This window comes from Gopherus evgoodei, chromosome 2, assembly GCF_007399415.2.
Source record: "Gopherus evgoodei ecotype Sinaloan lineage chromosome 2, rGopEvg1_v1.p, whole genome shotgun sequence".
NCBI classification, from domain to species: Eukaryota; Metazoa; Chordata; order Testudines; family Testudinidae; genus Gopherus; species Gopherus evgoodei.
Window position 1 is genome coordinate 286,279,766 of NC_044323.1, and position 20,770 is coordinate 286,300,535.

Below are 20,770 nucleotides of genomic sequence, written 5' to 3' on the forward strand. Positions count from 1 at the left end.
TACATAAGTCAGCGGGAATTACTTGGGTGCGCCAGATTTTGAGGAGCAGGAAATTAAGCTTGTTAGTGTTTCTCCCCCCACTTTGAGTACTACAGCTGGTACGCCATCAGGACCTGGTTCTTTGTTTTTAATTTGCTTAATTGCTTTGCAGAGCTCCTCTGGTGACCTCTTATATAACACAGACCACAGAACTTTACCAAAAGAATTCCTGTGTGAACTGAAAGCAGCCAATTATCTCTTTTAAGAATTTAACTAAGCATTTATTGTTGTGGATAAGTGTAATTAATTAATGTATGATGGATAGGTTTAAGCAGGATAGGATCAGATGAGTATAAGGTTGACAAGCATTTATAAGTGATGAGTGTGCATTAAGTATGTAAGCAAAGGAAGGCTATAATGCAAAGTTTGTAGGCTGAAGTCTGTAAGATTTCCTCTTAGCCATGTTAATCTTTGGGCCTAAAGAGGATGACATAAGTAAGTGACCCAGGAATGACCTTGTACCAGTAAAGTTACAAGATTACTGTGTTTGAAAAAATATGCCACAATATACCTGTTTAGACTGCAAGTCACTCAATTGTAACATCATGAGAAATTCTGCTGTCACCTCAGGTTACCGTGGGGACGTGTGTATATAGATGCTAATGAGAATAAAGGGAACGAAGAGAACAACCTATGAAAAGAGGAGCACCCCAAAATTTATGGGATATGGAAGTACAGGTAAGGAAAAAGGGGTTGACACCCTTATGCATATGTATGAGCCTTAGTAGGCATAAGTGTTTCTCAGAATAAAAGGTGTTGCCCGGCCTGCATGCTAGGGGGAAGAAACGCCTGGGGACATGCCAGAATGACAGCCATGGATGATGACAATGATGAGAATAATGACTGACTCCGGGGGGGGGAGAGAGAGGGGTCTCCCAGCAGGAGATGTGAGTCATAGGGTTAAACACCTCACACCCTCTATCTGCTGTTGTTTTTTCAGTATTTGTGGGATTTTTTTATATGCTTAGTGAATTTGTTAATAAAGGAAATTGTAATAAACTGGAATTGTTTCTCATTTGCTCTTAGGGTCTCTTAAAACTAATAATATTACTGATGCTGTAACCTTCAGGAGACTAAATCTTTAACCAATGCAGTCTAAGACACTGGTTCTCAACCAGGGGTCTGTGGCCCCCTGGGGACGGGTGGCTGGAAGCAGGTTTCAGGGGCTCCACAAAGCATAGCCAGTGTTAAACTGTCTGGGGACCAGGGCAGAAAGCCAAAGCTCAGGCCCCACTGTGGTGGGACTGAAGTCCAAGCAACTTAGCTTTGCAGGGCTCCCTGTGGCATGGGGCCACAGACAATTGCCCTGCTTGCTGCCCACTAATGGTAGTAATTACTTTACTTTAGGGTTTTATATGCAAAAAAACAGTTGCTTTGGCACAGGTGGGCTGTGGAGTTTTTACAGCATTTTGGGAGGGAGGGGAGTGGAGGATGAGATAGAAAAAGGTTGAGAACCCCTGGTCTAAGAGATTAATCAGTAATCAATTCACTCATACATCTGTAAGGCTGTATCAGTGGTTCTCAAAGTTTTGAACTGGTGACCCCTTTTACATAGCAAAGCCTCTGAGTGGGACCCCCCTTTATACATTAAAAACACTTTAAAATATATTTAATATCATTATAAATGCTGGAGGCAAAGCGAGGTTTGGGGTGGAGGCTGACAGCTCGTGACCCCCCATGTAATAACCTTGCAGCCCCCTTAGGGGTCCCAACCCCCAGTTTGAGAACCCCTGGGCTATATAGAGCAGACATGCAATCCTGATTTTAAAAGCTATCACAAACCTTGGTAAATTGCTCCAGTTGTTAATGATCCCCACTGTTAAAAATGTTATTTCCAGTCTGAATGTGTCTCGCTTCAGCTTTCACTTTCAGATTTCATTGGCCTGATCGAGTATCCTGCAGGCCTGGCTTAGACTATATTAAATGGTCCAAAACCAAGTTTTGGAGCTGCAGGAAGCCCCTTCATTTGGTAAGATCGATTGCATGTGCCAGTGTGTTGTGATATGATGATGATGATGATGCATCATAATGGGCCATAGCCATGTCATCATATTACATCACCAAGTTGCTGTGTATGGCAGGGAGCTATGCCACCCTAGGCTGTGACTCTGTCAGATGCCCCAAGAAAAGAGGGTCAGGGCTAGGCAATATTTAGATGGACTGAGTATGACAGCCAGGAATTCCAAAATTTCACTTTTGACTCTAACAATTTAGGACAAGTCACATAAGCTCTCTTGGCTTAATTTCCCTATCTGTAAAATAAGAACAGTATGTATCTACCGGACAGGGATGGTGTGCAAATTATTTCATGTTTATATGTTGCCTGAAGACTAAGTGCTATTAAATCCCTTGCCACGTACTGTAATAGGTGTTTGCCCTAGTGTTCTGATCTGAGCCATTCCTTTTTCCGAAATTCTCGTTGCATTTTCTATTGTGTCTGGTTTTCCCTACTTCCTGGACTAAAGTAAAGTAATTGTCAAGTGTTATGAGCTGTTACTGTTCTCTGTTAATCAGCTGTGGTGTATCACCTGCAGTGTCTCTCACTGCTTTCCTGTGTTACCTACCTTCCCTCACCTTATCCTGTTTGCTTGTATTGCAGCCTTCCTTGAATGCTGTTGCAAAAAATTATCATAATTTAAACCAGGGATCTCAAAGTACCAGCCTGCGGGTCACCTGCAGCCCGAGAACCTTCCCACTGCAGCCCGCGGAGGAGAGACGCAGGCAGACACCCTGCTGGCAGTCCCTCACAGCGCCCATTGGCTGGGGAAGAGGGACAGAGATATCATCATTAGTTTCTGGGCAGAGTCAGCCATGGAGGGAGCATCACATTTTTCAGTGATGAATATCAACAAGTCAAAATGCCTAACACAACTATCTGATGCACACCTTGCTGCAATCCTGAAGGTTTCAACTGCTGAGTCACTGAGGTCAGACATCAACAAACTGACAGAACTGAAGCATTGCCAAGTGTCTGGCAAACACTAAAAACTCTCTAGCAGGCAAAGAATTGTATAAAGTTGTATGACAGTTTTATTATTTCTAAGAAATTCAAAATAAAAAAATTCAATATAAACATTTTCTTTTCTGAACACCATCTTCAATGACATTATTGGCCTGCTGGGAGGATTTGAGAACTGGCACTGGCCCTAAGGTAAATTGAGTTTGAGACCCCTGGTTTAAATTAACTGACCTGATCTATTTTCCAAGTCCCCCGCCCCACAGCCATTGGGGTAGGTTGATCTGTTGGTATTTCATATTGAATCATGACCTGCTGTTCCTGTGCTCAGACAAATCTCTGTTTCCCCTCAGTTTATTGGATTGCAGACACTGAAGTTCGTTAAAGATGTGAGGTCACTGAATAATGCATTGTCATGGGTCTACCTTTCAGGCCTGCTGTTGATTGTGTTCTGTGCAACAGCCGTATGTGTTGTCCTATGCTAAGAGTGCAATAAAAAGATGATAAAAAAATTCCCCAAACGCATTTGTTTCCAACCTCCTTAATGCCATTACTCCCTCTCCCTTCCCCGCACAAAACAGAGACAGAAGGGAAGGGAGAGGTGTTGCGCTTTAATACAGTTATACAGGGCCTTTGTCACCTCAGAGTTAGATTTGCTGTAATGTTCTCCCTTCCGAAGCTGACGTTAGCTTTCTTAAGCACATTACCCCAGGATCAGCACTGTCTGCCAGTAATTTTCCAGATGGACTGCAAGGTGCTGATGTTAACCAACAGAGCCCTAAACAATTTGGAACCTGGTTACCAAAGAGGCAGTCTCTTTCCCTAGGCCATTGTACCACAGTTGAATTCTGCAGAGATACTAGAGCTGGCATTCTCTCATAAGTGTGAGAGATCTGGTGGACTGTACCACAATCCCCCCTGGGATACAACATAACAGCTCCTTAGCATCATGGAGCAACACCATACAATAGTTCAGAAGAGGAAATAAAGAATACTGCAGTCACAGAATCTGTCTGGGTAGTTGTAGAAGGCAGGATGTCGTTTTTCACATTGATGTTTGTGCAGAACACTAGGGCTTGCACTCTTATCTTGCAAAAATTGCTAGGGGATCCTTAAGGACCAATAAGGACAGCATATTCATCTTATGTCTGGGGTGGATTGATTTAAATCCACAAGCAGGAAACTTTGATTTAAATAGATTTTAATCTTGTTTTGCATTTGTAATTTTTAGTTATTTTCCCAAGAAAAGCTGATTCTCATTGGTTGGTACAAATTGTTACTTTCTGCTAACCAGAAGGATACACTATGGCTATAAAAATAACAATGAGTCCGGTGGCACCTTAAAGACTAACAGATTTATTTGGACATAAGCTTTCGTGGGTGAAAAACTCACTTCTACAGGAGTACTCCCTTCTCTCCATGTGTCATTATATAATGCCTGCATCTGTAACTTTCACTTCATCCATCTGAAGAAGTGGGTTTTTTACCCACGAAAGGTTATGCCCAAATAAATCTGTTAGTCTTTAAGGTGCCACCATACTCGTTGTTTTTGTGGATACAGACTAACATGGCTACGCCCTGATACATGACACCACTAAGGCTATACACATTTATTTAAGTAGTTTTATAGTTTAACATACATTTATTCAGATTGTTAATTTTTACATTTTCTATTGTGTTAGAAAATGTTAAATGTATTTATTATTTACTAGAAGATGATTATCTTTTTAGTCATGATCTGGGTCAAGCTGCTTTTGGATGGAAATTTGGAACTCAATTAAAACGCACAAAAAACATTTTCAATTTGTTTTTACTAGTTAAATAAAACTACCTTAAATGTGTTGGATATAAAAGTAAAAAAAAATTCTCAAAACATGTTCTGCATTTATTTATTAGTTAAACAAATGGAGTATTACCTGCAGTTAGTGAACTGATCTGATTGTTGTAACCACGTCCTTCAAGATTTTAGAATTAGTAGCTCTCCTTTCACACTCAGTTTTATTCATAGAGGGAAACAAGCTTTGCTGCCTTTTCCATCCCAATTTGTTTCTCAACTTCAGATGAACTAGTAATTTCACTGGATTAGCTGAATAAACTGAAATGAAGAAAATATTAATTCTGCCCCTACAGAAGAGACCGCTAACAGGGGTGCGGGAACAATTTTTATAGTGGGTGTGTTGAGAGCCATTGAACCAAACTGTAAACCCTGTATCTGATGGAAACCACTTCAAGCCAGGAGATGCGGTAGCACCTCAAGCACCCCTAGTTCCAGCACCTATGACCGCTGCTGTCAAAAGCTGATTTAGCATTTCAACAAGCTCTTGTTCCAGGTGCTTAGCCAGTGACTTCCTCTAGTTCACTGATCTGACTTTCTTTAAAACGTGGAAGCACACATATACTGCTTGAATGTTGTTATTTGTATTTCATTTAAATGCTTTTTAATACCTTATAATAAGTTTAGGCATTAACTTTTGTTGTCAGAATTTCAGAATTTAATTTTAAATCGGTTGTTTTTTAAAAGGAAAAAATGTATTTAATTTAAATAAACATCAGATTTGATTTTTTTAAATCACTGATTTTTATTCACCCCGCTTAAGTCTATTCTGCCTTCAACAGCAGAGTGACCCCTAGCCCAGTGCTGGAACATTATTAGTCCAGTACTGTCCCCTCTCTTGAATCACAGTAAAAGCAAGGGTTCAGGGTAGCAGCCGTTTTAGTCTGTATCCGCAAAAAGAACAGGAGTACTTGTGACACCTTAGAGACTAACACATTTATTTCAGCATGAGCTTTCGTGAGCTACAGCTCACTTCTTCGGATGCACAGAAAGAAGTGAGCTGTAGCTCATGAAAGCTCATGTTGAAATAAATTTGTTAGTCTCTAAAGTAAAAGCAAGGAATCCTTGTGGCTTCAAAGTATGAAAAGCTGTCTAGTTACTTCTAAGAATTATCTTGTATTAAGAAAAGAGCTAGAAGTTGCTGTAATCCATGACTTTAACAATCTGATTGAGAAGTCACTGTACAGTATTGACAACCTTTTAACTTTAGATTTAGGAGATAAATGTTGACCTAGTAAATGACTGTCCTGTGCTATCAGTCTGGCTGGAAGAACTAAGTCATCTGTCCTCGGTGAAGTGGAAATGTGAGATACTGATTTACTGCCAGTCAGAGAAAGAGGAGCAAAAGGAGAGTTAACATTGAAAACTAACTTCATTTTACCTCGGAACTACTGCAACAAGCCCAAAGTGGTCGATAAAAGGGATGTTTCACTTTTTCAGTGCTCAGCGTTGAAAAGTCATAAAAGGGAAGGGTGAGTTTTATTAAACAAGAGACCCACCGTACCAGTCAGATACATACTGGAGGACATGTGCTGCCATTTACAACACCTGTGTGTTGGGAAGGATTACCCAGCTGATACTACATAGGGGACGGGTGCTAATCCCCTGGCTCATTATAAGCAGCATCTTCCACTGTGAACAATCTAATTTAATATCAGTGGGAGTACTTGCAGAGACAATGCCAGCGTGGGTGCCAGAATAGAGCCCTGTCAAATTTAAAATTCATGCCAGAACAGATGTATGGGGAATTCCCTTCTAGAGGAATCCACAAAACAGGGATGATGCTGTCACCCTGAGTTGACAGAGGTCTAGCTGAAACCCCACCAAGCATACAAGCAGGATACAAGCAGCCTGAAAATTGCACAGACTGAGCTGACACCTCTCCAATAGGAATCCTCAGATGAAATGAGCATCAATGACTACCAGGGCTGTCAAACCCAGTATCATTCCCCCTATGCCACCTCCGACTTCAGGCCATGCTATCGGCCTCCGTAGCTGTGACCAGGCTTCTTGGTTCAGACAGAAATATTCCAGAAATTCTCCTGATGGCCCAGTTTTCAATTACAGGAGTTCATGACACCACGGGGAAGCTATAAAAGAGGTACAAATTATGCTCACCTGTGACAGAATCACTCCCACAGCTGGCTGAATAAAGACACCAGAACTCCCAGAAAAGCTGTAATTTCACTAGCCCTGCTATTTCCTAAGTCAACTATACTCACTCCGTAGCAAATGAGTCAACTAACAGGTCTCTTCCAGCATTGCTGCTTCCAATTGCTGCATAATTTAGATCGATTTCCTCCCCCGTCCCAGTGTAAACCAGGCCTGAGAGTTGCAGTAACAGATCAGAGTTTGCTGTTTGTACCTTCCAACTGTTTGCAGATGGCTTAAATGTTCTCTTTACTCTTTCATCATAATTTAGCCAAACAATACATGTTTAGGGTGAGACTCTGATCCCAATTATATCAGTGTAAATTTGTGGTAACTTAGTTTACTTCAGTGGATTATACCACTGTACATATATCACTGGATATATGTTACATTAAGGAAATGCCAAGAAGCAGGGAAACCATGACAAAGTCAGAATATTTCAGTAGGACCTATGCTATTATGTTATTAAAATTCTCAGAGGCATTGCAGAAGGGAAGTCTCTGGGATTACCTGGGATTTCATCAGTCTCTCCATTGCTGTGTTTAAATCGATCTCCTTCCACATGGACATTTGGACACAGCACATCTACAAAGAACAAGAATAAAAAAGCAATGATTGTAAATGGAAGCTTGGTCACTCAATGGAAAATTGTATAAATATAAGCAGTATCTATCTATCCCACTGGAATACTCCCCTAGGGATATGAAATACAGATGCCAAAATTCGAACCACCTTCCAGTCAGTAAAATCTTTATTATGGTTGTTATTTGTATTATAGTAGCGCTTCCAGGACCTGGCTGAGATTGGAGCATTGTACAAACACTGAGAAAGAGACAGTCCCTGCTCCAAAGAGTTTAATATCTAAACAGACCCAGGTTCCCATCATCTCGTATCTCAATTACTGCACCATTCTTTTCTCTGGTCTTGATGAGTGGATTCAGAATGCTGCTTTAATGATCATTTTCCTAGCCTGTTGCTTTGATCATGTTACCTTTCCTTTTGCTTCCTTCCTCTAGCTCCCCATTCTTGATCATGTCGCTTTTAAGGCTCTTCATGGCCTATCCCCACCCTACTTATCTTCTCTCATTCACTGTCAGGCTGTCAACTCCTGCCTCTGTTCAGCACATGTCCATCGCCCATCTGTTACATTTTCAAACAAGCATCCAAGTTGCCCCTCACGCATGGGAGAAGCTCCCCATAAACATCCACAAAGCTACCTCAATATCCTCTTTCAGCACTCTCCTGGAAACTCTTCTTTGTGGTGAAGCCTACAGGAAACTTGACAGTGGTTAGGCTGTTGATGTGCTGAGACCACTGCCTATCACTGTCTCATTGTTTTCTTGTACTTCCCTATCTGTCCGGCTGTATCTCTTTGTTGTCTCTTGTCTTATATTGGATTGTAAGCTCTTTGGGGGTAGGGGCTGACTTTTTATTCTGTGTTTGTAAAGTGCTTACAACAATGGGGTCCTTGTTCAAGACGGAGGCTCCTAGGTAATGCTACAGTAATACAAATAACAAACAAAGACTCACCAAAGGTCACAGAGCAGGTCAGTGGCAGAACCAGAAAAAGAACCCAGGTTTACTGAACCTCAGTCCAGTACCATATCCACTGGCTATCTCACCTCCAAAAAACTGGGCTTTAACTACTTCCCAATGCGCTTTTGTTTTGCTCATCCACAAAGCACTGCCGAGCATAATGAAGATTTGGAACATCACTCCCAGGTAAGCCAAGTGTCAAATAGCGTTTGATAAAAATCACACTAAAATACCCAACCTTTGTCCAACATTTGTCAAGCTCCAAATTGGTGTCAACTCGATCTTTGAGTCCATCTATCTATGTACACTAGTGCCTCCCTACCTACTTGTTTCCTCTCATAGATCTAAAGTAACTTTTTATTTATATTTGGTTTTCCTAGATCAATAGCTAATTTCACACTTCTAAACAATGGGACATATGGCTCAAGGAGTCTGTTTAATAAGAATATGAAAAATGTGCTCACCAGACTGTGCATTAGAAATCGCGCTACTATTTTTTATTCCATACTTTAATGTTCAGCCAGGTCGGAATCTAACACAGATACTATTCTTTCATCTGCACCAGATGTATGCATAACAATAAACACATCCCCTGGTCTTCCACTGTTGTAATTCCATCCTCATACGTCTTTCCCTGAACCTTTTGCTGATTATTAACCACTGCTGCATTACAACATGCATTGTTTCAATGATTTGATTGTTAAGGAAGGGACCTGTCTTTTCTGTTTGTCCATAAAAAGGTATACTCAATTTAGGAGTGATACAAATAAAAAAAATGATCAGCACTATTGATTTCAGTGGCAGAGGTTACTATACACTCGTTCCCGAAAGGAAGTGAAATCCATTATGAAATGGACAAAATGTACACTCTAGAACAGGTACTGCAAGCAATCCCTCATATTACTAGGACATCTCTGAGCAATCATTAATATACAATGGACGTCACCACAAAGCATAATCATTTTATTGGTAAGTCTATCTTGGGACTGCAGCACTGCTCCGAGATCAGAATTGTAAAACAGCAGATTTGCTACTAACAATCACACTTCTTTATGCATGCATCTGACGAAGGGAGTATTCACCCACGAAAGCTTATGCTCCAATATGTCTATTAGTCTATAGGGTCCCACAGGACTCTTTGTCACTTCTTTATGTGTTCCTCTTTTGGATTCTTTTTTATTCAATACTTGGTCTTCTCCATTAATCCTGCTCTGGAACAAGAGTAACATAATTAAGGGGAAGAGAGATGGATGAACTGATCTGGGTAAGAGAAATCCCTGAACCTTTCATCATAGTTTGACCCATTCTGTTTTGTTTTGGGTTTTTTGTTCCAAAACCTTCAGTTCACTTTTTAAAAACGTTTCAGGCACTTTGGGCTCTGGATAGAAGGAAAAGGCCCCCAAACTCCAAAACAGGCTGTTCTTGTGGCCTTTCCAACCTAAGCTGAAACAGCAAATTCCAGAAATCTCCCAAGGGCACCTTATATTCCCAATTTTCTTGATAAATAGCAGAAAAACATCCCACAAAACCAAAACACCAGAAAATGTGCTGTTATCCAGAGCAGCATTAAAATGAACCAAATGATGGCATTTCCACTACAGTACCTCCCTTGACAAACTATTCCACAGCCTGGGAAGTTGTTCCATATATCAAGACAAAATTTGACATTGCTCAGTTTTGTTACTTCTTTCCTAGTGAGACACACCTCTTTATTACCTTAAGAATTCCTCATCTCCTTGGAGCCCAGTCCTGCCTTCATTTCCACAGATCCACCTCTCAGCAACTTCACTGAGGGTATGTCTATACTACCCACCAGATTGGCAGGCAGTGATGGATCCAGCGGGGTCGAATTATCGCATCTAGTCTAGACACATTAAAAAGACCTCTGAGTGCATTTTTGTCAACTCCGGTACTCCACCAGGGTGAGAGGCACAGGCGGAGTCGACGGTGGAGCGACAGCAGTCAATTTACTGCAGTGAAAACACTGCAGTGAATAGATCTAAGCACATGGACTTCAGCTATGTTATTCACGTAGCTGAGGTTGCATAATATAGATTGATTCCTCCCCCCCACAATGTAAACCAGGCCTGAGAGTTGCACCTGTGTAACAGATTAGAGCTTGCTGTTTGTACCTTTCAACTATTTGCAGATGGCTTAAATTTTCTCTTTACCCTTTCATCACAATGTAGCCAAACAATACATGTTTATTGCCAGACTCTGATCCCAATTACATTAGTGTAAATTTGTGGTAATTTAGTTTACTTCAGTGGATTATATCAGTGTAAATGGAAGCAGAATTTGGCCACTGTATCTTTTGTTAATTGTCTTCTTATGCAATCAACCCCAATCCTTTAATTTTTATGCTCTTTTATCAGGAGAGATACATTCTCATGTAACTATCCTTAGTTTTTTTTAACTAATGTTTTACTAGCTCTGAACAAAGTAGCACTAGAGGCTTTATCATCTAGGCTTTTTGAATCAAAGCTTCCAGTCTCAGTACACAAGTATCTATGAGTCTACTATGAGTGATCAGGAACAGTCAGCATGGATTCACCAAGGGCAAGTCATGCCTGACTAACCTAATTGCCTTCTATGAGGCAATAACTGGGTCTGTGGATGAGGGGAAAGTGGTGGATGTGCTATTCCTTGATTTTAGCAAAGCTTTTGATACGGTTTCCCACAGTATTCTTGCCAGAAAATTAAAAAAGTATGGGTTGGATGAATGGACTATAAAGCAGATAGAAAGCTGACTAGATCATCGGGCTCAACTGGTAGTGATCAATGGCTCCATGTCTAGTTGGCAGCTGGTTTCAAGCAGAGTGCTCCAAGGGTCGGTCCTGGGACCAGTTTTGTTCAATATCTTCAAAAATGATCTGGAGGATGGTGGGACTGCAGTCTCAGCAAGTTTGCAGATGATACTAAACTGGGAGGAGTGGTAGATACGCTGGAGGGTAGCGATAGGATACACAGGGACCTAGACAAATTAGAGGACTGGGCGAAAAGAAACCTGGTGAGGTTCAATAAGGACAAGTGCAGAGTCCTGCACTTAGGATGGAAGAATCCCATTCACTGTTACAGACTAGGAACTGAATGGCTAGGAAGCAGTTCTGCAGAAAAGGACCTAGGGTACAGTGGACAAGAAGTTGGATATGAGTCAACAGTGTGCCCATTTTAGGCTGTATAAATAGGGGTAGTGCCAGCAGATCGAGGGACGTGATCATTCCCCTCTATTTGACATTGGTGAGGCCTCATCTGGAGTACTGTGTCCAGTTTTGGGCCCCACACTACAAGAAGGATGTGGAAGAATTGGAAAGAGTCCAATGGAGGGCAACAAAAATGATCAGGAGGTTGGAGCACATGATCTACAAGGAGAGGCTGAGGGAACTGGGATTGTTTAGTCTGCAGAAGAGAAGAATGGGGGGGGATTTGATAGCAGCCTTCAACTACCTGAAAGGGGGTTCCAAAGAGGATGGATCTAGACTGTTCTCAGTGGTACCAGATGACAGAACAAGGAGTAATGGTCTCAAGTTGCAATGCGGGAGGTTTAGGTTGGATATTAGGAAAAACTTTTTCACTAAAAGGGTGGTGAAGCACTGGAATGGGTTACCTAGGGAGGTGGTGGAATCTCCTTCCTTAGAGGTTTTTAAGGTCAGGCTTGACAAAGCCCTGGCTAGGATGATTTAGTTGGGAATTGGTCCTGCAGTGAGCGGGGGGTGGACTAGATGACCTCCTGATGTCCCTTCCAACACTAATATTCTATGATTGTATGATTCTACTGGCTGTACTGAACATTTCTCCACTATAGAGATCTCAAGGTATGCACCTAAACTTCTAAAAAGTCATCTTCCCCCATGCACTTGTCTTGGATTAAAAGCTGACACTGATTTATGGGGGAGATTGTCTTCAGTTGTCCCAAAGTGCTAGCCAGCTCTGACAGAATACAGACCCATATTCACAGCCCAAACACTACTGTAATAACCTTTGCACACAGTATGCCTTGCAAGGTATCATTTGAAAACTCATAATTTACTGTTCAGTTTTGCCCAGGTAAAATATGTGTGGCAACATTGTATGTGAAGTTATAAGAATAACATCATACTGGGGACTAACACATGCTCCAAACCCCACAGTCCTGCCCAAATGGATGTTGGCAAACATATCTGACCTAAACAAAGGAATGTGTGCTTACTTTAATTTGCATTTAAGCAGTAACAGAATCATCAAGCAGAATGGGGAGCCAAAGGAAGCTCAAACAGGTGAAAAAAACAGCAGGAAACATCCTTCCACATAGGTCTCGTCTACACTACCAAGTTTTGATGCCAAAAACTGTCTTTTGTTGACCAAACAGTGAACATGTACACACTGTGATGCAAGTTTTGTTAGGGAAAATGCCCAGTTTTGGCAACAAAATACATCCACCCCAACAAGAGACTTATGTTTTTTTCTTCTACGTTTTTATCAACAAAGTGCCAGTGCAGATACCATGCTCAATTTCATCACTTTAATTGGCCTCCAGGAGGTGTCCCACAATGCCTATCCTGACCATTGTGGTCAGCAGTTTGAACTCTACTGCCCTACAATCAGGTAAACAACCATTGGCCCCTCCCACTTAGAAGCCCTGGGAATTTCTGACATTCCATTTCCTGCTAGCTCAGCATGGAGAGGTCTCATTGCATCTTCCTAGGTGACCATGGCACTACCAATACATGCACAGGCACGTTAATAATTTCCTTACTATAAGGTCCCAAATGTCACCATTGCCTACTAGGAAAACTGTAACATTGAAGCATCTCTGACAGAGATATACATTACTGGTGCTGATTGTCAAAGCCTCTCTGATTCAAATTGCCCTCCTCTGGGCCCCTCTGATAGCCCAGGTATCTGGCTGCTCAAAATCAGCAGCCAAGCGCTCTGCCTCAGCACTCTATCCCTGAGCAAGCCTTTCACACTTAGCTTCACAGAGATCATGCAATGTACAGCACGTGGCTATGATCTTGGGAATATTATCCTCATAGAATATTAGGGTTGGAAGGGACCTCAGAAGGTCATCTAGTCCAAACCCCTGCTCAAAGCAGGACCAATCCCCAGACAGATTTTTACCCCAGTTCCCTAAATGACCCCCTCAAGGACTGAACTCACAACTCTGGGTTTAGCAGGCCAATGCTCAAACCACTGAGCTATCCCTCCCCCTCATTAAAGTCTAACCTGCCATAAAGGTATCACCAGTGTGCTTTCAATCTGCCAAAGGCACATTCAACTGTCATCCGGCACCTACTCAGCCTGTTGTTGAATCGCTTCTTACTACTATCCAGGTGTCCCATGTAAGGTTTCATGAGTCACAGCCGTAAGGGGTATGCTGGGTTTCCCAGGATCCTTATGGGCATTTCAACATACCCCACTGTAATCTTCCAGTTTGGAAAGAAAGTCCCCACTTGCAGCTTTCTGAACAGGCTGATGTTCCTGAAGATGCATGTGTCATGCTCCTTCCCGGATCACCCTGCGTTGATGTCAGCGAAATGCCCCCAGTGATCCACAAGCACCTGCAACATCATGGAGAAGTACCCCTTTATTCATGTACTCTGTCGCAAGATGGTCTGTGCCAAAATTGGAATGTGTGTGCCACAGTTAGGGAAACCCATTTCTGCAAAGCAATCCACTATTTCACACACATTTCTCAGAGTCACTGTCCTTCATAACAAGATGAGATTTATTGCCCTGCAGACTTGCATTAACGCAGCCCCAACGGTCAACTTCCCCACTCCAAATTGATTTGTGACCGACTGGTAGCAATCTGGAGTGGCCAGCTTACACACAGCAATTGCCATGTGTTTCTCTACTGAGAGGGCAGCTCTCATTCTGGTGTCCTTGCACCGCAGGTCCGGGGCAAGCTCTGCACACAGTTCCAGGAAGGTGGCTTTCTGCAGCCGAAAGTTCTGTAGCCACTGCTCTTCATCCCATGCCTGCATGACGACCCAATCCCACCATTCAGTGCTTGTTTCCTGAGCCCAAAAGGAACAGTGTACCCTATGCATCTGCTCTGTGAATGCCAAAAGTAATCTGAGGTTGCTCCTATCCATATTATGCAGACTGTCGGGTGCCTGCGAGTCTTCTTCTGTTAGGAACTTCATGATTGACTGTACTGCCATCCGCGATGTCTTCATGAAATTTAACAACGCATAGGAGAGCAGTGTGGGATCCATCCCTTCTCACAAAGATGCCGGGGTGCACAGCAAGGAAGGGCGGTTCAAAAATGCCACAAAAGAAAGCTGGAAGTCTATGGAGTGCTGGGACAGAAAGCAATGCATCATGGAATATTTAGCCTGGTCCCAAGATGGGCTGCTTCACCTTCCCACAACACCTAGCAACAGATGATGATGAGCAGGACTGTGGGATAGGTACCCACAGTGCATTGCTCATGCTGTCGATGATGGTGCCCTCAATGTGGATGTGATTTGCTGACAGAAGGAGCATGTGAGAACATGAAATTCCGATTTTTATGACATTGACTTTTGGATGTCAACATTACTTTGGTCGATAAACTTGGTAGTGTAGACATGCCCTTTGTCAGTCTTTGTCTGCAGAGACTGTAAGCTCCATGGGGCACAGACTGAGTATGTACAGTGCCTAGCACAATCTGGTCCTGATCTTGGGGTCTCTAGCCTCTACTATAATACAAATAAATATAGGGCTAGACCCTCAGCTGTCAGTGGAGCTAAATGGATTTACAGCAGCTAAAGATCTGGCTCCTAAAGTTTATTTTTAGCCTCATTCTTAAAAAAGAAAATGGAGGTGGAAAAACCCTTTCCTTGCTCTGAGGGACAGAAACTATTTCTTCCTGGGATAGGGGAAGAAGTCAGGGAGATCTGGGGAAAGCATACTCCTGTCTAAGACACCTCCTGACTTACAAATGGAGCACATTTGATACAGAATCCATGAGACACCCCCAACATGGAACCATGCAGGCTTATTTCCATAGCAGAATGGCACTTTAATGGATGAACACGTGCGCAGCTAATGCTAGTTACGGTACCATACCCCACCTGCAGCGATGCCCTCAGGCTGCCAGTACCCAAGAGTGTGTAATTATTACAGTTTAAAAATGAGTTACTTCGTAATTATTATGGTTTCCTCTGAGGCAAAGTTCCTGAGTTTGGTCTCTGACTGCAGCCGAGGTGAAGTTAATACTCCCCTTCCTAACATACATTTGACTGTCAAGCACCAGGTCCTCATCTCAGAACAACCTTTGAAGGGACCAATGTGGTATTTGATTCGAACGAATAAAGAGGGAAGAAAAATAGGAGGCGAGCGAGAGAGGCAGAGGAGAGGTCATCCCCATGGAAACATATCAGACTCTGATATAGTTTACAGAGCTCTTTGCAGCATAGTTCCAAGATTCTGCAGCCTTCAATTAACTGGGAAGGTTACAAGCAGAGCTAGTTAAAGTGTTTGTTGCAAAAAAATTTTTCGATGGAAGCTTAGCCTTTTTTCTGTGTACATAATTGTCCCAGTCAAACAGGCCAGAACTAATATCAACTGGTCAATTATTCTATTCTTATGACTGTCATCTTCCTCACAAGGGACTGCGCTTTTCTCCTATAGGCAAAGGTGCTGTCTCAAAGTGCCATACATTTCTCTTGCTGGACTCAAAACTCCCTGCCCTTCCAACATGAAATTCCCTTTTGATAACAATACTCAGCTGCACTTTCTCTCTCTCTCTCTTAGTTGTGTGTATATCTGATTCTCAGTACATGACATCCTGCAGGGCTTCGTGTACTGATGTTTAAATACCAAAACAACAGGCTGTGAATAAAGCAGGTTAAGACTAGCCAGGAAATCTGACACCTTCCTCCCTTCCTTTCCCTTCAAACTCAAAAGCCCTCCCCTGGCAGGGTAAATAAGACTCTTAAGGAAAACACTACCAGTCCAAATCTTCACTACTTGTGGCAGGGCACGAACAAGTCCTTAGCCCTTCCTGAGCCACAGCCCTGTGTCCAGGGTCTGGGTGACCTCTCTCCCCAGCTGTAGCTAGCATTTGCCTCTCTTTCTCTCAGGGGCCACAAACATTCCTCCGCCATCTGGCTGCAGGGATCTCAGAATGCTACCTCAAGGTGGCACCACTGAGGCACAGAGGAGCCAATATCCAACCTCTCACATGGGTTCCATCCCTGAGGTCTTAAAACGGTGAAGTGCTAACAACTCCCACCACAAACATTGGCTTCTGTCTTCATTCCAGACTGCTTCCTGCACTGGCTTCCTTCTTAGGAGCTCTTCCAGAGGCTTCTATAACTTAGAAGGCAGTCAGTATCTCATCAACACGCCACTCTTCAATGCCCCAGAGAACTTCAGCATTGGCACACCTTCAGAATGGACAGACTGCAAACAATATGTTGCAAGATTTCACATTGCTACCAAGCTCCACAAAGAAATTGGAGATATACAGATATCTTTAATTTATGGGGAAACAAGCAGAGCATACCTTTAAATTTGATGACTTTACTGGAGACAGTCACAAAGATGACTATGAAAGGGTTCTGGCTATGTCTGATGTATAGTTTATACCTCAGAGAAATATGGTTTATGACAGCATTTTTAAACCATAGAATTCAAGGCCCAGGAGAGAATGTTGAAAGTTTATAAGAGCTATGCATAGATTGGCTGAAAACTGATTTGGGGAATGCAAACAATGAAAATATCAGAGACAAGCTGGTTATTGCGGTAAGAGATAAAAACTTGTACAACAGTTCCAATGGAAAAGACACCTAATGCTACACACAACTGTTCAAATAGCAAAGCAGTCTGAGCTGGTGAGACAGCAAAACCAAGAGCAACTGGCCAAACCTGAAAAACAAGAAACTAGTTTAGAGGTAATAAAGAAACTCAGTGTGACCGTTAAATGTCATTATCATAAACCCCTGAGGCAAGGAGAGAAAATCCCAGGGTAAGTAAGAGGGACAAATTCCAGCTTACATGCACAAGGTGTGGAAAAAGTCATATCCCAACAGATGATGCACATCCAGCAAGAGACACACACTATAATAAATGCATGAAATATGGACATTTTGCTGCTGTTTGCTAACACAAAGCAGTCGGAAGTTGACTCATATTACAGACAATCAAGAGCCATTGTTTCTGGTATCTACCTCTTGTGATGATAAAGAGCCTGTCTGCAGAGTGAAACTGAATATTCATGGCAAGACTATTGGCTTTAAAATTGACTCTGGAGCTGATGTCACAGTCATCTGAGAAGGGACATACAATTATCTTTAGCCACTACCAATGCTGAAGTCACGTGACTAGCCCTGGAAGTATTCTGAACCGAATGGGACAGTCCACCACAGAAAAAAATTATAAAGACAAAAGCTATGCTTTCAGAGTATATGTGATCAAAGGACCACGGACCAACAACAGTCTCTGCTGCAGTGTGGCAATCATGATCGGCCTAACGAAAAAGGTGTAAGAACTCAGTGGAGGATTTGATGATATTGGATTTTTTAATACAACTCAACTTATGAGAGAATGCTGAACCATACAGTAAACAAACACCCCTATCAGAGAGACTTTGGAAGAGACAAGGAACAGTTGTATGCGCATTCAGATGACATCATTACTTGGTCACAATGGTCTATTTTCCCAGGTATATAGAAATAATGTATTTGGAAGACATAACATGTTGCCATGTTATCAAGAAACTGAAATGCAATTTTGCTCACTTCAGTATTCCAGAACAGCTAGTAATGGACAATGGATCATAATTCACTGCAGCACATTTTAAGTCATTCCAAACAAAATATGATTTTGACCATATTACCAGCAGCCTACATTACTCACAAGCAAATGGAGAAGCTGAAAGAGCTTTACTGACAACCAAGGAAATTCTACAGATGGAAAAGCCACTCCTTACTCTTCTGAGTTACAGATCAACACCAATAGCTGCTACTGGATAGAGTCCAGCACAACTCCTGATGAGAAGACAACTCAGAATCTTTTCCAAAGCTGAAACAATAGTTCTATCTCCAAAGTTGCCAGACATCAACAAAGCAGCCAAACTGGATAAAAAGGCAAAGGAGTTTATGAACAGTTTTTACAAAACACAACACTCATAGATCTGTTGGAAATAGAATCTGATCACCATGTTCATGTCAAATCGGATGGAGAAAAAGGATGGACAACTTCAGCTGTCATGAACAAAAGAAATGCAGTGTTCCAATCACATGTAATCAAGACCAACAGTAGAGAGTTCAACAGAATACGTCAACATCTACAGTTTGTCCCTCAGAAAGAACAATCAACAGAGAAGAACAAGAAGACAACTCAAAGATCACAAACTGATTACAACTGGTCATGGCAACTAAAGATCAGCCAGACAACCAAGTTGTTATGCATGTGGATCATGTCATTAGAAAACCAGTATGACACTTTCATACTGATTTGTACTAACCTTCAAAGACAGTGTGATAGTGTAAACATTGTAAATAACTTATCCCACGAAGTGGATATTCACCCATGAAAGCTGATGCTCCAATATGTCTGTTAGTCTATAAGGTGCCAAAGGACTCTTTGCTGCTTTTACAGATCCAGACTAACACGGCTATCCCTCCGATACTTAACGGAGGAAATGTAATGGAATGCTAAACTGTATTACACTGTTTGGCCACTAGGTAGCACTGTGCATAATATACCTTATTTAAGTTAACTTTAGCCATACCGCGGGAGCTTTAAAGTATCTTACAATTAATACACTTGGTAGAGAACAGTGGCTCTTAGTCTCAAACTAGGGGTCAGGATCCCTCAGGCAGGGCTGGCTCCAGGCACCATCTTAGCAAGGAGGTGCTTGGGGCAGCCACTCCGGAGTGGGGGTGGCATGTTCAGGTATTCGTCGGCAATTCGGCGGAGGGTCTCTCACTCCCGCTTGCAGCGAAGGACCTCCAGCTGAATAGCTGCAGATTGTGATCGCGGCTTTTTTTTTTTTTTTGGCTGCTTGGGGGGGCAAAACCCCTGGAGCTGGCCCTACCCTCGGGGGGTCATGAAGTGATTACATGGGGGGTTGTGAGCTGTCAGCCTCATCCCAAACCCTGCTTTACCTCCAGCATTTGGTGTTAAATATATTAAAAAGTGTATTTAATTTATAAGGGGGGGAGTTGCATTCAGAGGCTTGCTATGTGAAAGGGGTCACCAGTACAAAATTTTGAGAGCCACTGTATAGAAGTACATGCAGCATGTCCCATCTGTCTCCACCCAAGATAAGAGTCCAAATGTTCAACAAAGAAAAAAAGTCTAGTTTTTACTTCTCAGCTGTAAAACAACTTAGGCTGGCACAAAAGCAGTGAGTACTTTCCACAGTTTAGCCTGCTTTAAATTACTGGGAACGGACAAACAATTATATTGACTGAGTCTCTAGCTATAAAAAACTAAGCCTGCAAGTTAACAGCCTGGCCACTTGCGTCCGTCCAAAAGAACTGAGTGCCAATCTGGCAGCACATCAATCAGTGACAGCTGGCATTCAAGTTGAAGTGCTATTTCCAGAGGTGGCATTAGAGGAAAGGCAAAACAACAGTTGTTTTTCTGCAGCCTTTATCCAAAATCTGAGGCAAATGTGATCATTGTCATCAAGAAACAAGAAATCCACTTGTAAATGTTGTTAATAAACACTAAATCAAACCTTGTATGAATGTCTCAATCCTTTATACAACTCCTTGGAAATGCTCTGCAGAGTTGGGTGTCTAATACAGATAACAAGTGCCAGAAAGAAATAAAATCTGTACTGAAACAAACTTGGGTTGCTAAAGCTAAACTTCAAGTAGCTCTTAAATGTCCAAACAGAACGGTCTGTAAAACAGAAGAATAGATGCTTGTTTCAAAACCAGCCAACCCCTGCTACCCATCTAAAAGGGAAACCAGTTTCCTAAAGTCATCTGCTCTGCTGCACTCTCTCTGGGCTTTTCAGATTCATACAGTTTAAAGCCCGAAGGGATCATTTGACCTCCTGTATTGAGAGAGGCCATTAAACTTCTTGCGTTTTGACTAAAGCATTACTTTTGTTTGGCTAAAATAAAAACATCTTCCAGAAAGGCATTCAGTATTGATCTGAAGACATTAAGAAATGGAGAATCCGCTTGTTTCTCTGGTAGATTGTTCCAAAGATTAAACAATCCCGCTGTTAAAAATTTGTGCCTTATTTGTAGTTTGAATTTGGCTGGCTTCAGTTTCCAGCCATTGGTTCTTGCTTTGCCTTTTGTTGCTAGATTAAAGAGCCC

At 42.1% G+C, this 20,770-nt stretch overlaps 1 protein-coding gene across 1 annotated transcript in view; it reads right to left on the reverse strand.

Moving 5' to 3' along the window:
* The window catches only part of COL22A1 (collagen type XXII alpha 1 chain), a 327,940-nt gene that overhangs the window by 209,196 nt on the left and 97,974 nt on the right, over positions 1-20,770 (reverse strand). Inside the window, 1 exon segment of the mRNA XM_030553879.1 lies at positions 7,491-7,565. Coding sequence (XP_030409739.1) covers positions 7,491-7,565 — 75 coding nt within the window.